The sequence below is a fragment of the Schistocerca piceifrons genome, chromosome 4 (assembly GCF_021461385.2).
Source record: "Schistocerca piceifrons isolate TAMUIC-IGC-003096 chromosome 4, iqSchPice1.1, whole genome shotgun sequence".
Classification (NCBI taxonomy): domain Eukaryota; kingdom Metazoa; phylum Arthropoda; class Insecta; order Orthoptera; family Acrididae; genus Schistocerca; species Schistocerca piceifrons.
The window spans coordinates 474,172,146-474,195,139 of record NC_060141.1 but is presented as its reverse complement, the minus strand read 5'-3'; the positions used below and the strand labels follow the sequence as shown (position 1 = coordinate 474,195,139).

At 38.2% G+C, this 22,994-nt stretch overlaps 1 protein-coding gene across 3 annotated transcripts in view; it reads right to left on the bottom strand.

The window, feature by feature from the left end:
• Positions 1 to 1,797: 1,797 nt before the first annotated feature.
• The window catches only part of LOC124796320 (probable tubulin polyglutamylase ttll-15), a 62,677-nt gene continuing 41,480 nt past the window's right edge, over positions 1,798 to 22,994 (bottom strand). For all 3 annotated transcript variants that reach the window (XM_047260450.1, XM_047260451.1, XM_047260452.1), the window contains exons 6-10: positions 21,542 to 21,705; positions 18,883 to 19,058; positions 9,159 to 9,280; positions 4,497 to 4,716; positions 1,798 to 2,467 (exon numbers count right to left, since the gene is read on the bottom strand). In XM_047260450.1, coding sequence (XP_047116406.1) covers positions 2,354 to 2,467; positions 4,497 to 4,716; positions 9,159 to 9,280; positions 18,883 to 19,058; positions 21,542 to 21,705 — 796 coding nt within the window. In that variant the 3' untranslated portion in view covers positions 1,798 to 2,353. The remainder of the gene's footprint in view (positions 2,468 to 4,496; positions 4,717 to 9,158; positions 9,281 to 18,882; positions 19,059 to 21,541; positions 21,706 to 22,994) is intronic.

The window sequence follows — 22,994 nt, the reverse complement described above, 5'->3', positions numbered from 1 at the left end:
TATGTGTAATTGTGTGTGTGTGTGTGTGTGTGTGTGTGTGTGTGTGTGTGAGAGAGAGAGAGAGAGAGAGAGAGAGAGAGAGAGAGAGAGAGAGAGAGAAAGGGTGTACTTTTGCTCGAAAAAGAGCTAGTGCTCAAAAGCTAGAGTGAATGCTGTTTTCTGTTATGTAGTTCTGTGCTCCACACATGGATTCACTATAGGTGAGTGGTTGTCTTTCCTTTATTTTACATGTTACTCCATCCAGCAATTTCCATTATTGTTATACATTCAGTCAGTTACTGAAAAACCTCTATCGATTAATTGCATCAAATACACTTGTCTTTGAATAATTCAAAGCCCATATGTTGTCTTGATGCCTAGTGACTGGTTAGTGAAAATATATGTATCATCCTATTTCTCTCCAAGATTTATTCTATTCTTCTAAATGCTACAATGTCTCACTAGGGCAATTACTCTAAATCATGCCCCTCATTTTTACAAATTATTTGAACAGCTTAGGATTTACAATAATTCTGTCCCTTAACTTTTCTAGTTCTCTTGCATTATATAGCTGAACCTCATACTATAAAAGGCTCTGAGATGCTTTACATAATGGCTACACTGTTGTGTCGCAAAATGAGCACCCAATGCTGGTCAAAGGGCAACATTTCTCATCCCCAAAATAATATAATACATTATTTTTATATAGTTTTGTAGGATCCTCGTGCTCTGTGCAATTGAGCCACAGTTCCCTCTCCATAGAGATGAGAGATCTGCTCCTGAGTTGATTCAAAGAGCCATATCCTTCCAAGATGTGAATGATATGTGATTCGGAAAAAAAGGGTGTGCTAACGCATCTGATCCGAAATGTCTCTCTGGTAACAGTAATGAGTAAAATGAAGATTCTGCAGCAATGTGTTGCAAGGGCACCTCATGCCATATGCTTAATTGAATGAATGCTGAACTGATTCAAAGAGCCACATCCTTCTAAGATGTGAATGATACACGATTTGGGGAAAAAGGCATGGTAATGCATCTAATCTTAAATGTCTCTCTGGGAACATGGTTAAGAAAACTTTTCTTAAGCTAAAAAAAAAATCTTGATTTGAAAAGAAAATATCAAATTTTAGAAGCTCAATAAACATTTACATACTTTCGAGTGAGTTATTACTTCTTAGCTTTTTTGTGGCAACACACTTGGAATGTGTTTTTAGCAATCATGTCAGTTGCATGAGCTCCTGTCTTCAGCCACTGCACTCACTGTGGATCACAAAGTGACCCAGGACTCACACCCTGCCCCATGGCTGGTGTAGACCTGATCACAAAGTGTCTCAGCAATCACTCTCCTCCCAATGACTCACCACTCCCCACCACTCTCATGGATCACATCACAAGCTAGCTCAGCACTACTCACCACTCTCACCGATCAGATCACAAAGCGAATCAGCAATGACTCTCCACCCCATGGCTCACATGGAGCAGATCGAATAGTGTATTAAGGAGTCAATTCGCTCTCTGTGCTCTTGGCACACTGACTGATCCAGCTTGCAGTTTGCTTTCTTGACATCTCTCCATCAGAAGTTTGGCCATACCAGATATTGTTATTTATAATAATAATAATAATAATAATAATAATAATGGTATGTATATTATATAATAATTTTATGTGTCATAGCACATGAATACAGTTGGTCCCAGGAGGAATGGCCAATAGTCAGAGGTATGACAGAAATTATGATTTGAAGCAAAAATCTATTTCTGCACTCACAATGTTGGTAGGGTGGAGAGAACTCTAAAATGAATTACCATGTTTGGACTTCAGCAAGCAATGCCACACAAAATTTTATTTGCAATGTATGGTTTCAACTGTTCAACAAAAGACACTATACATTCCTAAATATGCAGACACCCAGTGCAGGCAGCTTACATTAATGTTTACTTAAGAAATGCTACTTTCATACACTATAATCTAAGAACAGTAGATCATATACAACTTCTACAAGAAACAAAGCTAAATAATACCAAAATTTAAAGGGTATGTGTAATGTAGTAACAGATGTTTGCTTTGAGGCAAGATAATGGTCTGTGTGTTTTACAAACTGATTATTGCGCATCACTTTCCCTTCTTATTTGCCCTGGATTTTATAGCTTTGTATAGTTGTTTTTTGCAATATAATCTACCACAAACAGATGAAATACAACAGCTGAAAATAAATGTATTCACTTTTATTTTATGGGAGGAATTTTATTACATGCTACCACTTCTAATACCCAGCCTAAATGTAAGATATCTACAAAAATGCCTTTTTTTAAGTTGTTCATGACCACACCTCCCTGAGATCAAAGGGTTTTGGTACACAATTAAGAGTGTGTATTAAAGGCACCAAGACTTATTCTGTAAACATTTCCCTTGAAACCAACGCACCATTAATTGATTTTCTGGTGTTAAATCTTCCAGATATTTTCCTGTGCTGACAGCTGCCTGGTCCTGAAGTAGAAGAAGATGTATTACATCAATGACCATGTATAGTTTTGTATCTTAATACATATAAAAAGCTACTTTTACTGAAGGTGTACAGACATTCATGCAGTCTGAAAAGTAAATTATTTAACATATAATAACACAAAATTAAAACAATATAACAAATAAATACAAAAAATTATTACAACTATATGCATCAGAAAACACAACAAACTTGTTTTATAAACCCAATGTAAAATGCAAAAATTGAAGAGAGGGAAAATATTTAATGATGAAATGTGGAGGCTGCATAGGCACACATGACAATCGAATAACTATTGTCCTTGAAACTTTTGATTTTTTCTTCCTTTATTGGGGCAAGGGGAGGCTAGAGAAATATTGGGAAACATGAGGAACAAACACATCTTATAACTGGTAAGGAAACAGAGGTGACAAAGTGTGTAAGAGGAAAAAACCTGAGAACCTGGACACCAGAATTAGAGATGGTTGCGAGCACGGGTGAATAATGACAAGAACTGCAGATGGTGAAAGCATAAAATGAAGTAAAGACAATTGAAGATAAGAATTAATAGATAATTTAGGACAGGCACATTGTAGGAATGGAAGATATGATAGAGGGTGTAAGTTCCCTCTTTTGTAGTTCAAAATGGCTGGTACAGGAAGAAAGGATCCATATGGTAAAGGAATGGAGTTTGCAATTAGCCGCAGCTTGGTGATGGGCACTGACATGGGTAGGCAATTTGTTAGTCATCATAATCACATAGAATGCTGCACAATAACTGCAACAAAGCTAGCAGATGATGTTTCTGATTCTACACTTGACCCTACCTTTGATAGAGCTGTAGCTGGAGGAGGCATATGACACAGGTCTGGCATCTGTGTCAACAACAGAGTAGTATCCTGTGGAATGTGGAGTGTTGTAGAAGTGAAGTAGGATGTTGTTTACAGGCTTTATATGATATATGACAACGACATGTAATTGAAGCCTTGGAATTTCAAGGTCTGGGATGGTTTTGAATGGTTGATGAATGGAGGAATGTCTTTGGTTTTGACACGATTATGGGAAGAATAGTGAAGTTTGATATGTACAAAGTTTTTGTGGAGCCAGTGAGTGGGTGAAGAAACTATAAAGGTAGATCATAACGCTCACTGTAGACAAATGAAGTAAATCTGGGAGTATGTATTGATGTTCTACAGGAAGGGGCAGAAACCGTCCAACCATGGGTCCAGATCAATAGGACAAGGGGTTTAATGTGCAATATGAATAGCAAGTGGAAGGTTGGGGAAGGAGGGATCAAAGCAGTTCCACAGGCTTTTTGTAAATTTTTCCTTCAAATAAAAAGTAATTGTGAGTTACAATATGATTGGTCAAGCATGTTAGAAAAGAGATGGCTACAATATGATTGGCCAAGCATGTTAGAAAAGAGATGGACTGTCACCAGTGTACCGAGAAAAGTTGTCCCCCATAGCAGCAAGGCTGTGTGCATAGATAGCAGTGGGTGGTGGAGGGGGGTGGGGGGAGGGGTAATGGGAGAACAGTAAAAGTGGTGTGGGATATGATTACCGTCTTGCATACAAGAAGGTAAAATGAGAACAATGGCTGGAATATTAGTGAATAAAGATACCAAAGACCCTGTTTAAGAGGGCTTCACAACATCCACAATGAGACAACCAGTAGAGAGACCCAATGATTTATGTGCATATCAGTTTTGGAGCAAGTAAAACATACGTGGATAGCTAGAGTGATGGTGAGGCTGCATTCAGATTGTGGGTTTCGGGATTGGTATGATGTATCAGACATTATGTTACACTTGTGTGTGGAGATCATTGTTGTGAGATATGCAAGAGAAGTTTATATATATCATTTCCAGCATAATATTTCAGTTATCTACTATTAACATTTGATTTCTGAATAACTGGTTGGTTACTAAATTACAGAAATCCACACAGACGGATACAATTGAAAGCTCAGAAAATGTTGCTTTGAGGCACACACAGTAGCAAAATTGGTAATTAAATAAATTAATATATTTACCATAGATGGAGGAAACAGTCGGCGACAGTCTCTCCTGAAAACATGTTCTTTGTAAGCGCTCCGTAATACGTTAAGTGTCCAACCCGTCAGGCAAGGTCTGCATAAAAGACATTCATGGGAATCACAGCTGCTACATTTCTTGCAGATTTCAGGAAAAACAACAATATTTTTTAGAGATGCTTGCATCTCTTCAGTTGCAGCTTCCTCATCACTATTTTTTCTGTAATTGTAAGACATATAGTAACTCAGTAAAACTACTACAGTGTTGGTAACTATCCTTCCTTTTGTCCATTTTTCACCATGAGTGGACGAAAATGTTAGCAATATAATAATACTTGCACAAAGAAAATAACATTTACAAGAATAACAGAAAGAACAACTTAACATTAAAGTTAATATTTCAACTATTGCCTCAATTGAGAAGCACATAAGAACAGACTCCTAAGAATATATTAAAATTTGTTACAAAGAAAGGACCAGATACATACAATTTGAACGAATTCTTGTTCAGCTGAAGCCAGAATTTAGGAATAATATCTAAACTAAATTTTTTTGTCAGAATTGCTGGAAAAGGGGATGAATATTTCTTAGTATAATTACTCTGCCATAGTTGTAAGGATAATGTATCTGTCCTTTTCTTTCATAAAAAATGTTAATAATTAATCAACATACATAGGGCAGAAATGCTTCCACTACACTAAATTTCACAAAAATCCATTTTGAATTATAATTTACTCATCACAGCCCTGGAAAACAACTCTATTGACATTAATGACACATGTTTACTTTATAAAACCACGGCTTAAACTGCACCATAATATTTATTACTAGGTAAATCAAAAGAAAGTTTTTTTTTCTATAGGTTAAAATTTCTAAACACAAAGCAAGCTGAGTTACTTTCTTGATCAGCCTATCAATAAACTTAAGCCATTTCATTTAGTGTTCCTATATTAATTGATTTCTATAGTTGGTGTTTCAGGAGGAATGGTCAATATTTTAGGACACTATAGTATAAACTAATTCAAATAAAAGATTCCATATTATACGTCTCCAGTTTTTATTGGTTACGGAGGTACGGCTGTTACAACGTAAAACAATCAAATACTTACAAAAGGTTTTAAGGAAAGGCAAATGATTAAGTTCAAAGTTTATTTTCATAAATTCCACCTCCAATGTCAGTGCAGTTTCAAATTCTCTTCAAGACACTATGTGCACCCCTCCTGAGGCTGTCTTGGTGTTCTTTTATGGGGCAGTACTATTCATAAGCCAAGCAATAAATTCAGCTTGCGTTTTACTTTTTCTAAACAGACTTTGCCTTTCAATCATCCCAACAGGCAAAAGTCTAAAGAGGTAAGGTCTGGGGACCTAGATGCCAAGAAAGTGGCTGTTTCTGGCAATCAATCTTCTAGGAAAAATTTGGTTTAAACAATGTGTCACTTGAAAACTAGAATGTGCAGGAGTCTATCATGCTGGAAGAATTTACCCACCCTTGTAGCCAAAGGAACCTCTTCCAATAATTTGGGAAGCTTGCTTCCAAGAAAGTCTAGTTAGGATTGTCCTGTAACACAACAGGCCCACTCAACTGACTCTTTATCATACCACACCTCATCACATATTTACAGAGTAACACTCTCGAAAACTCTCTCCACAAAGGCACGTGGGTTTTTGTCAGACCATCAACATGTATTATTTGTGTTACTGATTCCATCACAAATGAAAGTGGCTTCAACAGAAACGGTGTTAGAAGATTACTTGGCAATTTGCAATTAGCCAAAGAGAAAATTCCAATTTCCTATCTTCATGTCCTTCTCAAAGGAGCTGATTCTGCTGTAATAGATAAGGATGGAAGCTGTGCATATGTAACGTCAGCCACATTCCTGTATACAGAACACTGATACATGTAGAAATTCAGTGTCTGTTTATTGAATGACTATGTTCTACCAACTTCTTCTTTTTGCATCACATTCTGTTCATTTGCACATTCAGATGAAACATGATTCCATCAGTAAATCATTTACTATATTCTCTGTAAGCAACAGCAGTGTTTCCATCACAAAACACATACGTAACTATGATATTGGTATTTGTAATTACTTGTAGCATGCATAAATGATACTGTAAAAATGGCCAACAAATCAATATCACAGTTGAAAAACTCAGTTGTGTTAACTAAAGCACAACTTCACAACACGAACTTCAAAATATAAATGGCAATTGATATCTACAACTGTAGCAAGTGCAGTACCAACAAACAAAACATAAACTTCTGTAAACAATAAAATTAGACACATTTTGTGAGGAATGTTTAATTTGTATTAGTGTAAACTACCACTTCCTGGAATATTAACTACTCTCTCTGAGATATCTTTTACATAATATCTGCAAGCACTTTTTATTTGCTTAAAAATACATGATATTAGTTTTTGCAAGATTGAGGCTTAAACTGTATTCTGTGAAAGACTGTACACCTGATCGGGTACTGTCCAGTAATAATTTACTTCCTCCACCCTTAGAGTTAATATAGTTTTGTCAATTGCAAACTTCCCAGTTTTTTATTATTTTAAGTTCCAATTTGTCCTCTTAAATTATCCAGTGGATTACTGTAGCTAAAATAAATAAATAATGCAAAATAAATAAATAAATAATGCAAAATAATTAATAAGACGCTGTATAAAGTGGCAACCATGTATCCTGCAGAAATTTCTTCAATCACTACCTCTTGGACAACTACTCATTCCAGTCAGGCTTTTGCATTAGGAGCACATAGCTGTGTACTTGTGCTTGTATACCACATTTGTTTGCTCTGAGGAAGAGTGCAAGTTCGAAAGCTGAACAGCTCTTTGTTTACAAGCTAAATACTCTTTCCCTACAGTGAGCAGTTATCTTTCATCACATTACTGCAGGAAAAGTATTGTTTGTTGCTGTGGTCTTCAGTCCTGAGACTGGTTTGATGCAGCTCTCCATGCTACTCTATCCTGTGCGAGCTTCTTCATCTCCCAGTACTTACTGCAACCTACATCCTTCTGAATCTGCTTACTGTATACATCTCTTGGTCTCCCTCTACAATTTTTACCCTCCACACTGCCCTCCAATGCTACATTTGTGATCCCTTGATGCCTCAGGACATGTCCTACCAACCGGTCCCTTCTTCTTGTCAAGTTGTGCCACAAACTCCTCTTCTCCCCAATTCTATTCAATACCTCCTCATTAGTTACGTGGTCTACCCATCTAATCTTCAGCATTCTTCTGTAGCACCACATTTCGAAAGCTTCTATTCTCTTCTTGTCCAAACTATTTATCGTCCATCTTTCACTTCCATACATGGCTACACTCCATACAAATACTTTCAGAAACGACTCCCTGACACTTAAATCAATACTCGATGTTAACAAATTTCTCTTCTTCAGAAACGCTTTCCTTGCCATTGCCAGTCTACATTTTATATCCTCTCTACTTCGCCCATCATCAGTTATTTTGCTCCCCAAATAGCAAAACTCCTTTACTACTTTAAGTGTCTCATTTCCTAATCTAATTCCCTCAGCATCACCAGACTTAATTCGACAACATTCCATTATCCTCATTTTGCTTTTGTTGATGTTCATCTTATATCCTCCTTTCAAGACACTATCCATTCCGTTCAACTGCTCTTCCAAGTCCTTTGCTGTCTCTGACAGAATTACGTCATCGGCGAACCTCAAAGTTTTTATTTCTTCTCCATGGATTTTAATACCTACTCCGAATTTTTCTTTTGTTTCCTTTTACTGCTTGCTTAATATACAGATTGAATAACATCGGGGAGAGGTTACAACCCTGTCTCACTCCCTTCCCAACCACTGCTTCCCTTTCATGCTCCTCGACTCTTATAACTGCCATCTGGTTTCTGTACAAATTGTAAATAGCCTTTCACTCCCTATATTTTACCCCTGCCACCTTTAGAATTTGAAAGAGAGTATTCCAGTCAACATTGTCAAAAGCTTTCTCTAAGTCTACAAATGCTAGAAACATAGGTTTGCCTTTCCTTAATCTTTCTTCTAGGATAAGTTGTAGGGTCAGTATTGCCTCACATGTTCCAACATTTGTACAGAATCGAAACTGATCTTCCCCGAGGTCGGCTTCTACCAGTTTTTCCATTCGTCTGTAAAGAATTCGTGTTAGTATTTTGCAGCTGTGACTTATTAAACTGATAGTTCGGTAATTTTCCCATCTGTCAACACCTGCTTTCTTTGGGATTGGAATTATTATATTCTTCTTGAAGTCCGAGGGTATTTCACCTGTCTCACACATCTTGCTCACCAGATGGTAGAGTTTTGTCAGGACTGGCTCTCCCAAGGCCGTCAGTAGTTCTAATGGAATGCTGTCTACTCCCAGGGCCTTGTTTCGACTCAAGTGTTTCAGTATTGTATCTCCCATTTCATCTTCATCTACATCCTCTTCCATTTCCATAATATTGTCCTCAAGTACATTGCCCTTGAATGACCCTCTATATACTCCTTCCACCTTTCTGCTTTCCCTTCTTTGCTTAGAACTGGGTTTCCGTCTGAGCTCTTGATATTCATACAAATGGCTCTCTTTTCTCCAAAGGTCTCTTTAATAGCTTAAAATACACTATTTGACATTTGTAATATTTAAACATATTTAGTGTTTAGTACATCATAGTCTCACCTGTTGGAGGAATATAAAATTCTCCCAACACCAACCAAGGAGAACACACTGTACAGTACTTGCTCATACAATAACTGGTTTGGTGGAAAATGTGCAGATGACAAGTTAGGTGACATATTTGCCTACAAAAAAAGAAGTGTGTGTTAGAAAAATGATCAGAAAAAATCAAGAATTTCTTAATAGTGTTATTAATGTTTTCACACATTTGTATTACATCTTAAATCAACAAAATGAAATAAGAAGGACAGGTAAGATATAATATAGTTGAATTTTGTTGTGTGTGTGCCTAATAATTTTTATTTATTTCTTGTTGATGAACAAAATGCTTGTAGGTGTGACAGTCAGACATACTAAATTTTTTTCTTTTATTGCCAATGTGAATCTGTGACCTGGAGAAGTATGAACAAATACTGCAGTTTAACATACCATTGACAGTGAGGTGATTACGGATGGAATACAAGCTAAGAATGGATTAGGATGGGGAGGGAACTGGCCATCATTAATTGAATCAAAGACACCAGAATAAGCCGAAAGTTGATTTTCTAGACTGAACTTCACAAACTGTGAGAGACTAATTTGTAGAAATAATTCAAAAGCCAAGATCGCTTAGATACTGTTTACTGGATAACTGGTTTCAACACATTAAAGGTTCCATCATCGGATCTGAATGTACATCAACATTTATAAACCATTTTGATGTAACAATACATGAGCCAGACCAGCTGATATAAAATCATTGTCACAAAAAATAAAAAATAACTGCTCTCTTGGTCATTCTTTTCCATAAGATATGTAAAACCGCAGCCAAATGATAAAACTATTTGGTACATCTCCATCTACATCTACATCTATACTCCGCGAGCCACCTTACGGTGTGTGGCGGAGGGTACTTATTGTACCACTATCTGATCCCCCCTTCCCTGTTCCATTCACGAATTGTGCGTGGGAAGAACGACTGCTTGTAAGTCTCCGTATTTGCTCTAATTTCTCGGATCTTTTCGTTGTGATCATTACGCGAGATATATGTGGGCGGTAGTAATATGTTGCCCATCTCTTCCCGGAATGTGCTCTCTCATAATTTCGATAATAAATCTCTCCGTATTGCGTAACGCCTTTCTTGAAGTGTCCGCCACTGGAGCTTGTTCAGCATCTCCATAACGCTCTCGCGCTGACTAAATGTCCCCATGACGAATCGCGCTGCTTTTCGCTGGATCATGTCTATCTCTTCTATTAATCCAACCTGGTAAGGGTCCCATACTGATGAGCAATACTCAAGAATCGGACGAACAAGCGTTTTGTAAGCTACTTCTTTCGTCGATGAGTCACATTTTCTTAGAATTCTTCCTATGAATCTCAACCTGGCGCCTGCTTTTCCCACTATTTGTTTTATGTGATCATTCCACTTCAGATCGCTCCGGATAGTAACTCCTAAGTATTTTACGGTCGTTACCGCTTCCAATGATTTACCACCTATGGCATAATCGTACTGGAATGGATTTCTGCCCCTATGTATGCGCATTATATTACATTTATCTACGTTTAGGGAAAGCTGCCAGCTGTCGCACCATGCATTAATCCTCTGCAGGTCCTCCTGGAGTACGTACGAGTCTTCTGATGTTGCTACTTTCTTGTAGACAACCGTGTCATCTGCAAATAGCCTCACGGAGCTACCGATGTTGTCAACTAAGTCATTTATGTATATTGTAAACAATAAAGGTCCTATCACGCTTCCCTGCGGTACTCCCGAAATTACCCCTACATCTGCAGATTTTGAACCGTTAAGAATGACACGTTGTGTTCTTTCTTCTAGGAAATCCTGAATCCAATCACAAACCTGGTCCGATATTCCGTAAGCTCGTATTTTTTTCACTAAACGTAAGTGCGGAACCGTATCAAATGCCTTCCTGAAGTCCAGGAATACGGCATCAATCTGCTCGCCAGTGTCTACGGCACTGTGAATTTCTTGGGCAAATAGGGCGAGCTGAGTTTCACATGATCTCTGTTTGCGGAATCCATGTTGGTTATGATGAAGGAGATTTGTATTATCTAAGAACGTCATAATACGAGAACACAAAACATGTTCCATTATTCTACAACAGATTGACGTAAGAGAAATAGGCCTATAATTATTCGCATCTGATTTATGACCCTTCTTGAAAATGGGAACGACCTGCGCTTTCTTCCAGTCGCTAGGTACTTTACGTTCTTCCAGCGATCTACGATAAATTGCTGATAGAAAGGGGGCAAGTTCTTTAGCATAATCACTGTAGAATCTTAAGGGTATCTCGTCTGGTCCGGATGCTTTTCCGCTACTAAGTGATAGCAGTTGTTTTTCAATTCCGATATCGTTTATTTCAATATTTTCCATTTTGGCGTCCGTGCGACGGCTGAAGTCAGGGACCGTGTTACGATTTTCCGCAGTGAAACAGTTTCGGAACACTGAATTCAGTATTTCTGCCTTTCTTCGGTCGTCCTCTGTTTCGGTGCCATCGTGGTCAACGAGTGACTGAATAGGGGATTTAGATCCGCTTACCGATTTTACATATGACTAAAACTTTTTAGGGTTCTTGTTTAGATTGTTTGCCAATGTTTTATGTTCGAATTCGTTGAATGCTTCTCTCATTGCTCTCTTTACGCTCTTTTTCGCTTCGTTCAGCTTTTCCTTATCAGCTATGATTCGACTACTCTTAAACCTATGATGAAGCTTTCTTTGTTTCCGTAGTACCTTTCGTACATGATTGTTATACCACGGTGGATCTTTCCCCTCGCTTTGGACCTTAGTCGGTACGAACTTATCTAAGGCGTACTGGACGATGTTTCTGAATTTTTTCCATTTTTGTTCCACATCCTCTTCCTCAGAAATGAACGTTTGATGGTGGTCACTCAGATATTCTGCGATTTGTGCCCTATCACTCTTGTTAAGCAAATATATTTTCCTTCCTTTCTTGGCATTTCTTATTACACTTGTAGTCATTGATGCAACCACTGACTTATGATCACTGATACCCTCTTCTACATTCACGGAGTCGAAAAGTTCCGGTCTATTTGTTGCTATGAGGTCCAAAACGTTAGCTTCACGAGTTGGTTCTCTAACTATCTGCTCGAAGTAATTCTCGGACAAGGCAGTCAGGATAATGTCACAAGAGTCTCTGTCCCTGGCTCCAGTTCTGATTGTGTGACTATCCCATTCTATACCTGGTAGATTGAAGTCTCCCCCTATTACAATAGTATGATCACGAAACTTCTTCACGACGTTCTGCAGGTTCTCTCTGAGGCGCTCAACTACTACGGTTGCTGATGCAGGTGGTCTATAGAAGCATCCGACTATCATATCTGACCCACCTTTGATACTTAACTTAACCCAGATTATTTCACATTCGCATTCGCTAATAACTTCACTGGATATTATTGAATTCTTTACTGCTATAAATACTCCTCCACCATTGGCGTTTATCCTATCCTTGCGGTATATATTCCATTCTGTGTCTAGGATTTCGTTACTGTTCACTTCCGGTTTTAACCAACTTTCCGTTCCTAATACTATATGCGCACTATTTCCTTCAATAAGAGATACTAATTCAGGAACCTTGCCCTGGATACTCCTGCAGTTTACCAATATTACGTTAACTTTTCCTGTTTTTGGTCTCTGAGGACGGACGTTCTTTATCAACGATGATAATGTCCTCTCTGGTAAGCCGTCAGGTATTTTATCGTTTCGCCCAAGGGGGGGTCCCTCTAACCTAAAAAACCCCCGTGTGCACGCCACACGTACTCTGCTACCCTAGTAGCTGCTTCCGGTGTGTAGTGCACGCCTGACCTGTCTAGGGGGGCCCTACAGTTCTCCACCCAATAACGGAGGTCGATGAATTTGCAACCATTATAGTCGCAGAGTCGTCTGAGCCTCTGGTTTAGACCCTCCACACGGCTCCAAACCAGAGGACCGCGATCGACTCTGGGCATTATGCTGCAGATATTAAGCTCAGCTTGCACTCCACGTGCGATGCTGGTTGTCTTCACCAAATCAGCCGGCCGCCGGAAGGAACCAAGGATGGCCTCAGAACCCAAGCGGCAGGCGTCATTCGTTCCGACATGTGCTACTATCTGCAGCTGGTCACACCCAGTGCGTTCAATAGCTGCCGGAAGGGCCTCCTCCACATTACGAACGAGACCCCCCGGCAAGCACACCGAGTGCACACTGGCATTCTTCCCCGACCTACCCGCTATTTTCCTGAGGGGCTCCATAACCCGCCTAACGTTGGAGCTCCCTATAACTAATAGGCCCGCCCTCTGTGACTGCCGGGACCTTGCCGGAGAATCGGCCACTGGCCCAACAGGCGAGGCATCCTGTGGTGGCTCGGAAACGATGTCATCACCACTAGGAAGCACCCCGTACCTGTTGGAAAGGGGTAAGGCAGCTGCCACGCGGCCAGATCCCACCTTCGCCTTTCGGCCAGGCACGCGCGAGCCCACCACTGTCCGCCATTCACCCTGGAGTGATGGCTGACCGGTAAGATGCTCACTGCCGGAAGACGCAGCGACATCAGGGGTTCCATGTGATTCCAAGGCCACCGAAGTAGGCATAGGTCTCACCACAGTTGCCCCAACGCCACTACGAGCCGACGCCTGCGCCTCGAGCTCGATGAGCGATGAGCCTAACAGACAAAGCCTCCACCTGCCCCCGAAGAGTGGCCAATTCTCCTTGCGTCCGCTCACAACAACCACAGTCCCTACACATGACTATGTTTACCCTACTCTATACGGTGACAAATTCCCAAGATAATCTTCTGATGAGCTACTCTGATAATCAAGAAACACTCACTGAAATACGAGACGCGAAAACTACGCTAGGTTTTCCCAGAAAAACTATTTAAATGCTAAGCGCAGCAAATAAGTACAAAAACGCTTTATACAAACAGTACTCGCTGCTGCTGGTGCTCTCGCTCTGGCTGTCACAAGACAACTGCTGATTCAAGTGACTAGTGGCTAACGGCCGCGAAACAAACAAAAGACGGTTTTAGGGCGCTTTCTGTTCTAAACGATCAAGAAAACACTAAGAAATCTAACACGAAAACTACGTAAAGTTTTATCAAGAACTGTTAGTTACTATGCAGAGCAGATAAACACAAATAGAATCCCTTCCTTAGTGGATGGTCGTAAACAAAATGCAAAATAAACGCTTTATACAAACAGTACTCGCTGCTCGGGCAACAACACTCGGCTGACCATTGTTAGCCGAGCAGCGGTCATGTACCAAATAGTTTTATCTTGTGGCTGCGGTTTTACATATCTTATGGAAAAGAATGACAATGAGAGCAGTTGTTTTTTATTTTTTGTGACAATTATTTTATATCAGCTGGTCTGGCTCATGTATCGTTATATCCAAATGGTTTATAAATGTTGATCTACATTCAGATCAGATGATGGCACCTTTAGTGTGTTGAAACTGGCTATCCAGTAAACAGTATTTAAGCGATCTCAGCTTTTGAATTATTTCTACAACAGTGTGATCACCCCACTATGCACTATGTGTTCACTACAAAAATTTATGATTGTAGTATCTTTGTGCAAATCTAAAGGCTCTTTTCTCCCTTTTGGACCATTTTCTCAGATCTCCAACACACACATAACATACTTTATGCGGCACCCAAGACTTATCTTCATCACTAAGTTTAGATCCAAAGTATGATAGATAAACCTTTTTCACAAAGTCTGTAATGTTGTAATGTTTCTTTGGTGTTTTTCAATCAAAAATTCACCACAAATATAAAAAAAATTGTCAGCAGAGTTTTTACAACCATGATTAGACATTGTACTGATCACATGTACAGGAAATGGGAAAGTGAGCTTAGGTTGACAGTAGACAAAACACTATCTGTTAACACAAAAATAGAATCGACCTTTTTTAGTCAGCAAATATTTTTCAGCAGTGCTCCCAACGTCATCTACATTCATTACACCTCCTTTTTAAATTATTTTAACTACATAAAAGCTGTTAAATTCTTTAAAAAATCACTTACTTTAATAAATTTAACTGTAAAATATGAAGAAATGGTGGGTGATACAGTTTTTTAAATATCATACTTGGATTTCCCATCCTAAAAAACATAAGAATAAGGTATTTTCAGCAAAAAAGTTTTTCCATCATTGGCCTGTGTAATTCGAAGTTTATTCCTATTGTATTGGTTTACAGACAAGAAACTGAATTTTTCAAGGTAACTTGTAATTCTGTGTTTCATGACTGTCTCTATTACTTTTGAAAATACAGATAACACAGATATTGGTCTATAGTTTCCTACTTCCTGTACATTGCTCTTTTTAAAGAATGGTTTTATTTTTGAAAATTTTAATCTTTGTGGAAACACTCCTTTTGACAATGATGTATTTATGATACATGATAGTGGTTCTGATATAATACAAGGATATTTAGTTATGACTGAACCAGGTACCTCACCAGTCCCTGACGACATTTTATTCTTCATTGTTTCTAGTATTTTAAGAAGTTTTAATTTGTTGATTTTACACGTTTTTCTCTTGGAGCTGGGGTTCTGCTATTCCTAAAGCAATTTTTACTCAGGTTGACTGGATTATTTACAAAGTAGTCATTTACATAATTTGCAAGAGTAAGGTTTCTGAGTAACACTCTGTGTTCAACTTTTAAAAAGAATGTCATCTTGATTTATAACTTTTTTGTTTATTTCTTTTTTCTGCTACATTCCTTTTTGCTCTCAATTTGATTGCTGTCCCTGTAATTACTTTGTCATTGTGCATTGTCTTAGCGTGGTGTTAGACTATTCACAGTCCATCTCAGTAAATGTAACTGATCTGTCTCTGATGGACCATTTCTTGTTCCTGTGGTTTCAGCTAATGTTAAGAATAAGCCACTGCATTTAGTTGCCAATGATTTGAATTCAATATCATGTCTCACTGTTACTGTCATCTGGTAGTTAAATATCATTAGCCATAGCAAATTCATTCATTTCACATTTAATAATGCTCCAAATTGTCCTTGGTTTTGTTCTCAACTTTTTGATGACACAATAAACAATTATGCAACACTTTTGGTAGCTTATTTTTAAGTCTTAATTAGAGCTAGTCCTTTACAACAAATAAAGTTCTCTGCCTTCCATGCAAAAGACACCTTGACCTCAGATGTCAGCTACTTTTTCTCTGGATTTCTACACTAATTGTTTCTGACTTCTTGTAAACAAAAACAGGATTCACAGTGTCTTATGAATCTTTTAGGAAAGAATTAAATTTCTCACCTGCTATGTATTCCTGGCAATCTTCTTCCCATTTTTCAACCTGCAGATTATATCTGAATAGTGTAGCTCCTGAGCATTTACAATTCTGTGGAAGTTTACATTTCCCTTTTTAGTTCAATCTAATTGATACCATTTAACCATCACTATCAGATAAACCATTTATTATAGGGTTTGCATCTATTTCATGAAAGATTGTTGCATTTTGAAACAAATTTTGGAGCACTGGTGCACAATGTCCTTCTATCCTTCTTGGGAATGTTACTATGTGGACCAAACCAAGTATGGACATTTTTAACACTATACGTCCTTCATAAGAAATAACTGAGATTATATCACTATTGAAATCTCCAGGTACACTCACTTCCCTGTTACTTCAACCAAGTCTTACTAGTAGCCTCTGTAACTGCTAAATGAAATTTTGTATATATCCTGTTGGAGTCTGTAGACAGACAGAACTGTTATCTTGTATGTACCTGCAATTCTATTACTGAAACACAGCACTCACTGTCTGTAACTTTATTCTGCTTCCTCTCTATTTCCTTATATTATGCCTATGCTGATATGCTGATTCATCTGTATTTTGCACATTACAATGTGATGCAGTTTAGTACCAAAATTATTTCATTAAAACTGCCAAGGGCAGCATACATTTATGCTAACACAAAATGCAATAATTTGAAACAGATTTTGTTGTTGTTGTTGTTGTTGTTGTTGTTGTTGTGGTCTTCAGTCCAGAGACTGGTTTGCTGCAGCTCTCCATGTTACTCTATCTCTGAGTAGCTACTGCAACCTACATCCTTCTGAATCTGCTTAGTGTATTCATCTCTTGGTCTGCCTCTACTATTATTACCCTACACAGTACCCTCAAATATTAAATTGGTGATCCCTTGATGCCTCAGAATGTGTCCTACCAACAAGTACCATCGTTTAGTCATGTTGTGCCACAATCCTCTTCTCCCCACTTCTGTTCAGTACCTTCTGATTACTTACACGATCTACCCATCTAATCTTCAGCATTCTTCTGTAGCACCACATTTCAAAAGCTTCTATTCTCTTCTTGTCTACTCTATCTCTCGTCCACGTTTCACTTCCATACATAGATTCACTCCGTACAAGTACTTTCAAAGAAGACTTCCTGGCACTTAAATCTATACTCGATGTTAACAAATTTCTCTTCTTCAGAAACACTTTCCTTGCCATTGCCAGTCTATATTTTATATCTTCTCTACTTCGACTATCATCAGTTATTTTGCTCCCCAGATAGCAAAATCCATCTACTACTTTAAGTGTCTCATTTCCTAATCTAATCCCCTCAGTATCACCTGACTTCATTTGACTACTTTCTTCCATTATCCTCATTTTGCTTTTGTTGATCTTCACCTTATAATCTCCTTTCAAGACACTGTCCATTTTCTTCAACTGATCTTCCAGGTCCTTTGCTGTCTCTGACAGAATTATAATGTCTTCAGCAAACCTCATAGTTTTTATTTCTTCTCCATGGATTTTAATTCTTGCTCCAAATTTTTCTTTTGTTTCATTTACTGCTTGCTCAAAATACAGATTGAACAACATTGGGGATAAGCTACAACCCTGTCTCACTCCCTTCTCAACCACTGCTTCCCTTTCATACCCCTCTACTCTTATAACTGCCATGTGGTTTCTGTATAAATTGTAAATAGCCTTTTGCTCCCTGTATTTTACCCCTGCCACCTTCAGAATTCCACCTTCAGAATTTTAAAAAGAGTATTCCAGTCAACATTGTCACAAGCTTTCTCCACGTCTACAAATGCTAGAAACATAGGTTTGCCTTTCCTTAATCTATCTTCTAAGATAAGTCAGTTGTAGGGTCTGTATTGCCTCGAGTGTTCCAACATTTCTAAGGAATCCAAACTGATCTTCCCCGAGTTTGGCTTCTACCAGTTTTTCCATTTGTCTGTAAAAAATTCGTGTTAGTATTTTGCAGCCATGACTTATTAAACTGATAGTTCGGTAATTATCACACCTGTCGACATCTGCTTTCTTTGGGATTGGAATTATTCCATTCTTCTTGAAGTCTGAGGGTATTTGGCCTGTCTCATACATCTTGCTCACCGGATGGTAGAGTTTTGTCATGGCTGGCTCTCCCAAAGCTATCAGTAGCTCTAATGGAATGTTTCTATTCCTGGGGCCTGTTTTTGACTTAGGTCTTTCAGTGCTATTTTTGAAATTCAATGTCTAGCTGCATGTAGCCATCAAAGCTATAAATCAACCAAATAACTGAAGATCATGGAATTAACTAAATTCACAGTAATTGCATTTGAAACTGGACCTCATACAAGAATCTTTTAATGTCTTGCCTTTCAAACAAAACAGATATACAAAAAACACATCATGCACTCATAAACACTACATTACTATTAATTTATATTCATGTGTGGGTCTTTAATTTATATTTTTCTAGTGAAATGTTATAACTTGTTTACCTCCATTAGATAAACATTTAAATCCTCATCCAGCACAAGATCAATCCGCACCATTTCAAAAAAATTTGACGTAGATTTGAATTTTGACGAAATCTGTATTATTAATGCTTCTTTCGCCAGATATATATTTCTAATTGCTTCATCAACTTGATTCCAAATTTTGTCTGTGTCTTTCCCTGAAAACAGTACACAGTAATGTAAATCAGATTATTTTCTCTTTGTTCCTTATTTGAAGTTAGATGGCTACATGTCAGAGATATTTATTCATTCAAGAAGTCTAGTTGCTAAATATTTCTCCTTTCTGAGAAATTCGTTTCCCACTTACCTTTAAATTCTTTCTTATGAATGTATAGCAGTAATGAGATCATGTTAGTTGTTGTCATATAATTAAGACAGAGAAGGCTATTAATTGAAATATTTCCAGCTGATTAGTAAAGACAGCACCAGAAGAATTAACAAATAGGTGAATTATAAAATACTGTAATGTCTCAGATTTTTGAAGTAGTTTCAGTTTTCTCGAAACTGCTGTGTGAATTTTACATTTTCACATGATTCAAAAATATTTTATTTGAATTCAATGTAAACCAAGTGCACACCAAGTACACCTAATGCAATGGGGAAAAGGAAAGTGATATAACAGATCTTACACCATTGGCTTTATCTAGAAGACAAAAAATATCCGCCAATCAAAATTATAATACACTCTAAGGCAGATGGATAAATCATGTGGTGCACAAGTAAACACAAACATCAGCATACTGCTCTAATTTTTTAAAATTTTGCTCTTCTTCCAGTTCTACTTTTTTTTCAGGAGGAGGGGGGGGGGGGGGGGGGTGAGGTACCTAAAGAAGAAGGAAAACTCCACAGTTAGTGTCATTAACTAGCTTTTCAGTGTGTATATGCACCATGAACTATTCACCTGCAGAATTCCTGCAGTTGCATATTTTGATTTTTTTTATGTAGTCTCTATCCTGCAATTCCATTGCCATAATACACAGTGGTCCAAAATAATGGGAATTTCTGGAATGCATTGTGGCAATGCTGCGAGGTAGGTGGTGCTGAATGACATATAAAATGTTGCTCGCACTGTCTTGCTGTTTAGTAAACTAAACATGGAGCAATGGAATGATGTCTAGCATGCCTTTGTGGTACAAGCTTATTGCAAGAACGTAATTGTGGAGGCTGCATATCAAGAATTTTGGCATCATTTCAACATTGGGTAGCATGGTCATGTTCTCTCCCTCAAGGCATGCAATCAACACCTGGGTCTGCAATTTTGAAGCAATGAGTTCTGCATTGAAGAAGCTAACTGCAGGGAGACCCCCCAAAGCACTCATATGGGAGACAATGTCAAGGCTGTGTGAATTGCTTTGATAAGAGCTCCGCAGTGCTCTGTTTCGATGTCATGCAGAGTCTCTACAATTGCACCACTCAATTGTTCAATGAATACTGAATGTGGATTGAGAGTGCCACCGGTACAAGCTGCACATCATTCAGCAACTTCAACCTAACAATCCGCTAATGCACAGACAATACACTGAACACATGTTAGCGAAAGTGCACGACAATGACAATTTTATTAACAACCTATGGATGTCGGTAGAAGCACTGTTTCACCTCAGTGGCTTTGTGAACAGACAGAATTTTTATTTTGATCTCATCAAAATTCACATCAGCTACACAAGCATCCACTGCACAGCAGCAAAGTTACTGTATTGTACACCATATCATCAAGTGCTGTTTCAGGCCCCTACTTTTTTGAAGATGATGATGGGTGCACAGTCCACTGTAACATTTGTTCAGCATATTTCCATGATGAAAAGTTCTGTTGTGAATGAATTGCCCCATTTTCCTGCCAACAGTTGGTTTCAACATGACTGAGTAATGACACATACAGCATGGATATCAATGCGATGATTGATTGGTAACTGTATCATTTCAAGGCACGGTTACATTGTGTGGCCTTCAAGATTGCTTGACCTGACAGTGTGTGACCTTATCTTCTGGGGTCACCTTAAGAAGACGGTTACCATACTCAACCAGCTACCACCAAACAACTTAAGGCAAGAATATGAGAGGAAATCAGAATTCCTATTGAAATGTTAGGTTGAACCATACATGACATTCCTATCAGGCTGCAGGAAGGTCTACCCCAAGGAGGACCACATCTATTAAATGCATTATTCAAGAAATAAAAATCACTGTGAAATACAATAATGGCATACTCTGTATTACACACTGACATAAACAAATATGTAAGTGACTGTGTTCGTCTATTAATCTCCATTCTAAAATTTCCCATTCTTTTGAGCCGCACTGCCCTGCACTACTACTATAATACTGTAAACATAGTACAATCAAAACCTTTTTGTATAAGTGACAAAATGATATTTTAACAATTATTAATTTAATTATTTTTTATTTCCATAAATAATTAAAACAAACTTTCAAAAAATTATCAGTGTAATGTCAAAATGAGATCTTATTACAGTAAAATTAGCAGTGCAGATTAACTTAACGGTATTGAGTAAGACACAAAAAGAAATAAAGAGCATGCAAATAAGTGTAAGTGAATAGAAGCTGTGAAGATGACCTCCTCCTTTATCCCCATGTTATCTTATACAACGTCCTATTTCGTTTAGTAATTCTTTCATCTTACCAATGCTCTTCATATATGCATCAAAAGACTCTTTCATGGAAAAACCCAAGTCATTATAATAACTCTTGAGTGACGGTACCTCCCATATGGGAAGGTAATCATCTCCCACAACATATTTATCAAGTACAGTTGGATCAAAGGGATGATACTTGACAGGACAAAACCTGAAGCAAAATTTTTGGACACTTCAGAAAAAAACAATCTTTATAAGAGAAATGGACTCAATTAGGACAAAGATGAAATAAATTACAATTACTGCACACTGCATTTCAAATATGAAAATATTGATAACTGATGCAGGTTAAAATGCACATTTTTTAAAAAAATACAGTTGAATACCCAGCTTCTAGAACTTCCATATAGCTTCTCTACATGGATATCAGGAAATATGTAAAACAAGAAACTAAAATGAGAAGTTATGCTAAGCCCATGAGTGGGAATACAAGTGAGAAAAAAGGGGGGAGGGAGAGGGGCAAACGGGGAGGGAGGGAGGGAGGAAGAGAGGGAAGGAGAGTGAGGGGCAGGGGAGAGGGGAAAGGAGAGGGAAGGGGAGAGGGACAAAGCGAGGGAGGGAGGGGGCGAGGGAGAGAGGGGGGAGGGGGAGAGAACCAAGATTCAGAGCACAGAGTATCAATAATAAGTTGCTGGAAATCAATGGACCAATAGAGAAGCTAAATCTAAAAGAAACTAAAGGATGCAATGGGAAAAAACCACACAAAGTCAGAAAAAAGCATCATGGAGAAATACACAAGAAAATATGCAAGCAATACATTGAAAATATAAAACGGGAGACAATAAACAACAGACATTTGGATAATACGCAGAATGTAAATAGACAATGGAGAAAGACAGGTTGTGGAAGACAATAAGAAAGCATATACAGTGGAAACTATGCATATTGTGATCAGATGGCTCTGAGCACTATGCGACTTAACTTCTCAGGTCATCAGTCGCCTAGAACTTAGAAGTAATTAAACCTAACTAACCTAAGAACATCACACACATCCATGCCCGAGGCAGGATTCGAACCTGCAACCGTAGCGGTCGCTTGGTTCCAGACTGTAGCGCCTAGAACCGCATGGCCACTCCGGCCGGCATATTACAGCCAGATGAATGATTATGGTGGTTCCATAGCAAGTTCAACAAAAAGTTATGGGCGGATGCTGATAAAAGTAAAAAGTTTATGAGAATTAACTCTCACTGACAACTTGGTAGTAAAACGAAACTACAGGGTTCCTGAGACCTTTTCAAGTCTCAGTCGTCTATGATGTATATAAGCAGACTGAAGAGACGAATGAAAATTTGTACTAAAGCCAAAATTTTGACCTGGGTTTTTGGAATTACACAGTTTCATTTGATTAAAATAACTAGGTCTGGATTTCAGGCATTATCTCACATTTCATTCAATGCTGAGGTGCTATTCCAATACAGTTGGAGAACCTCTGCAATGCTG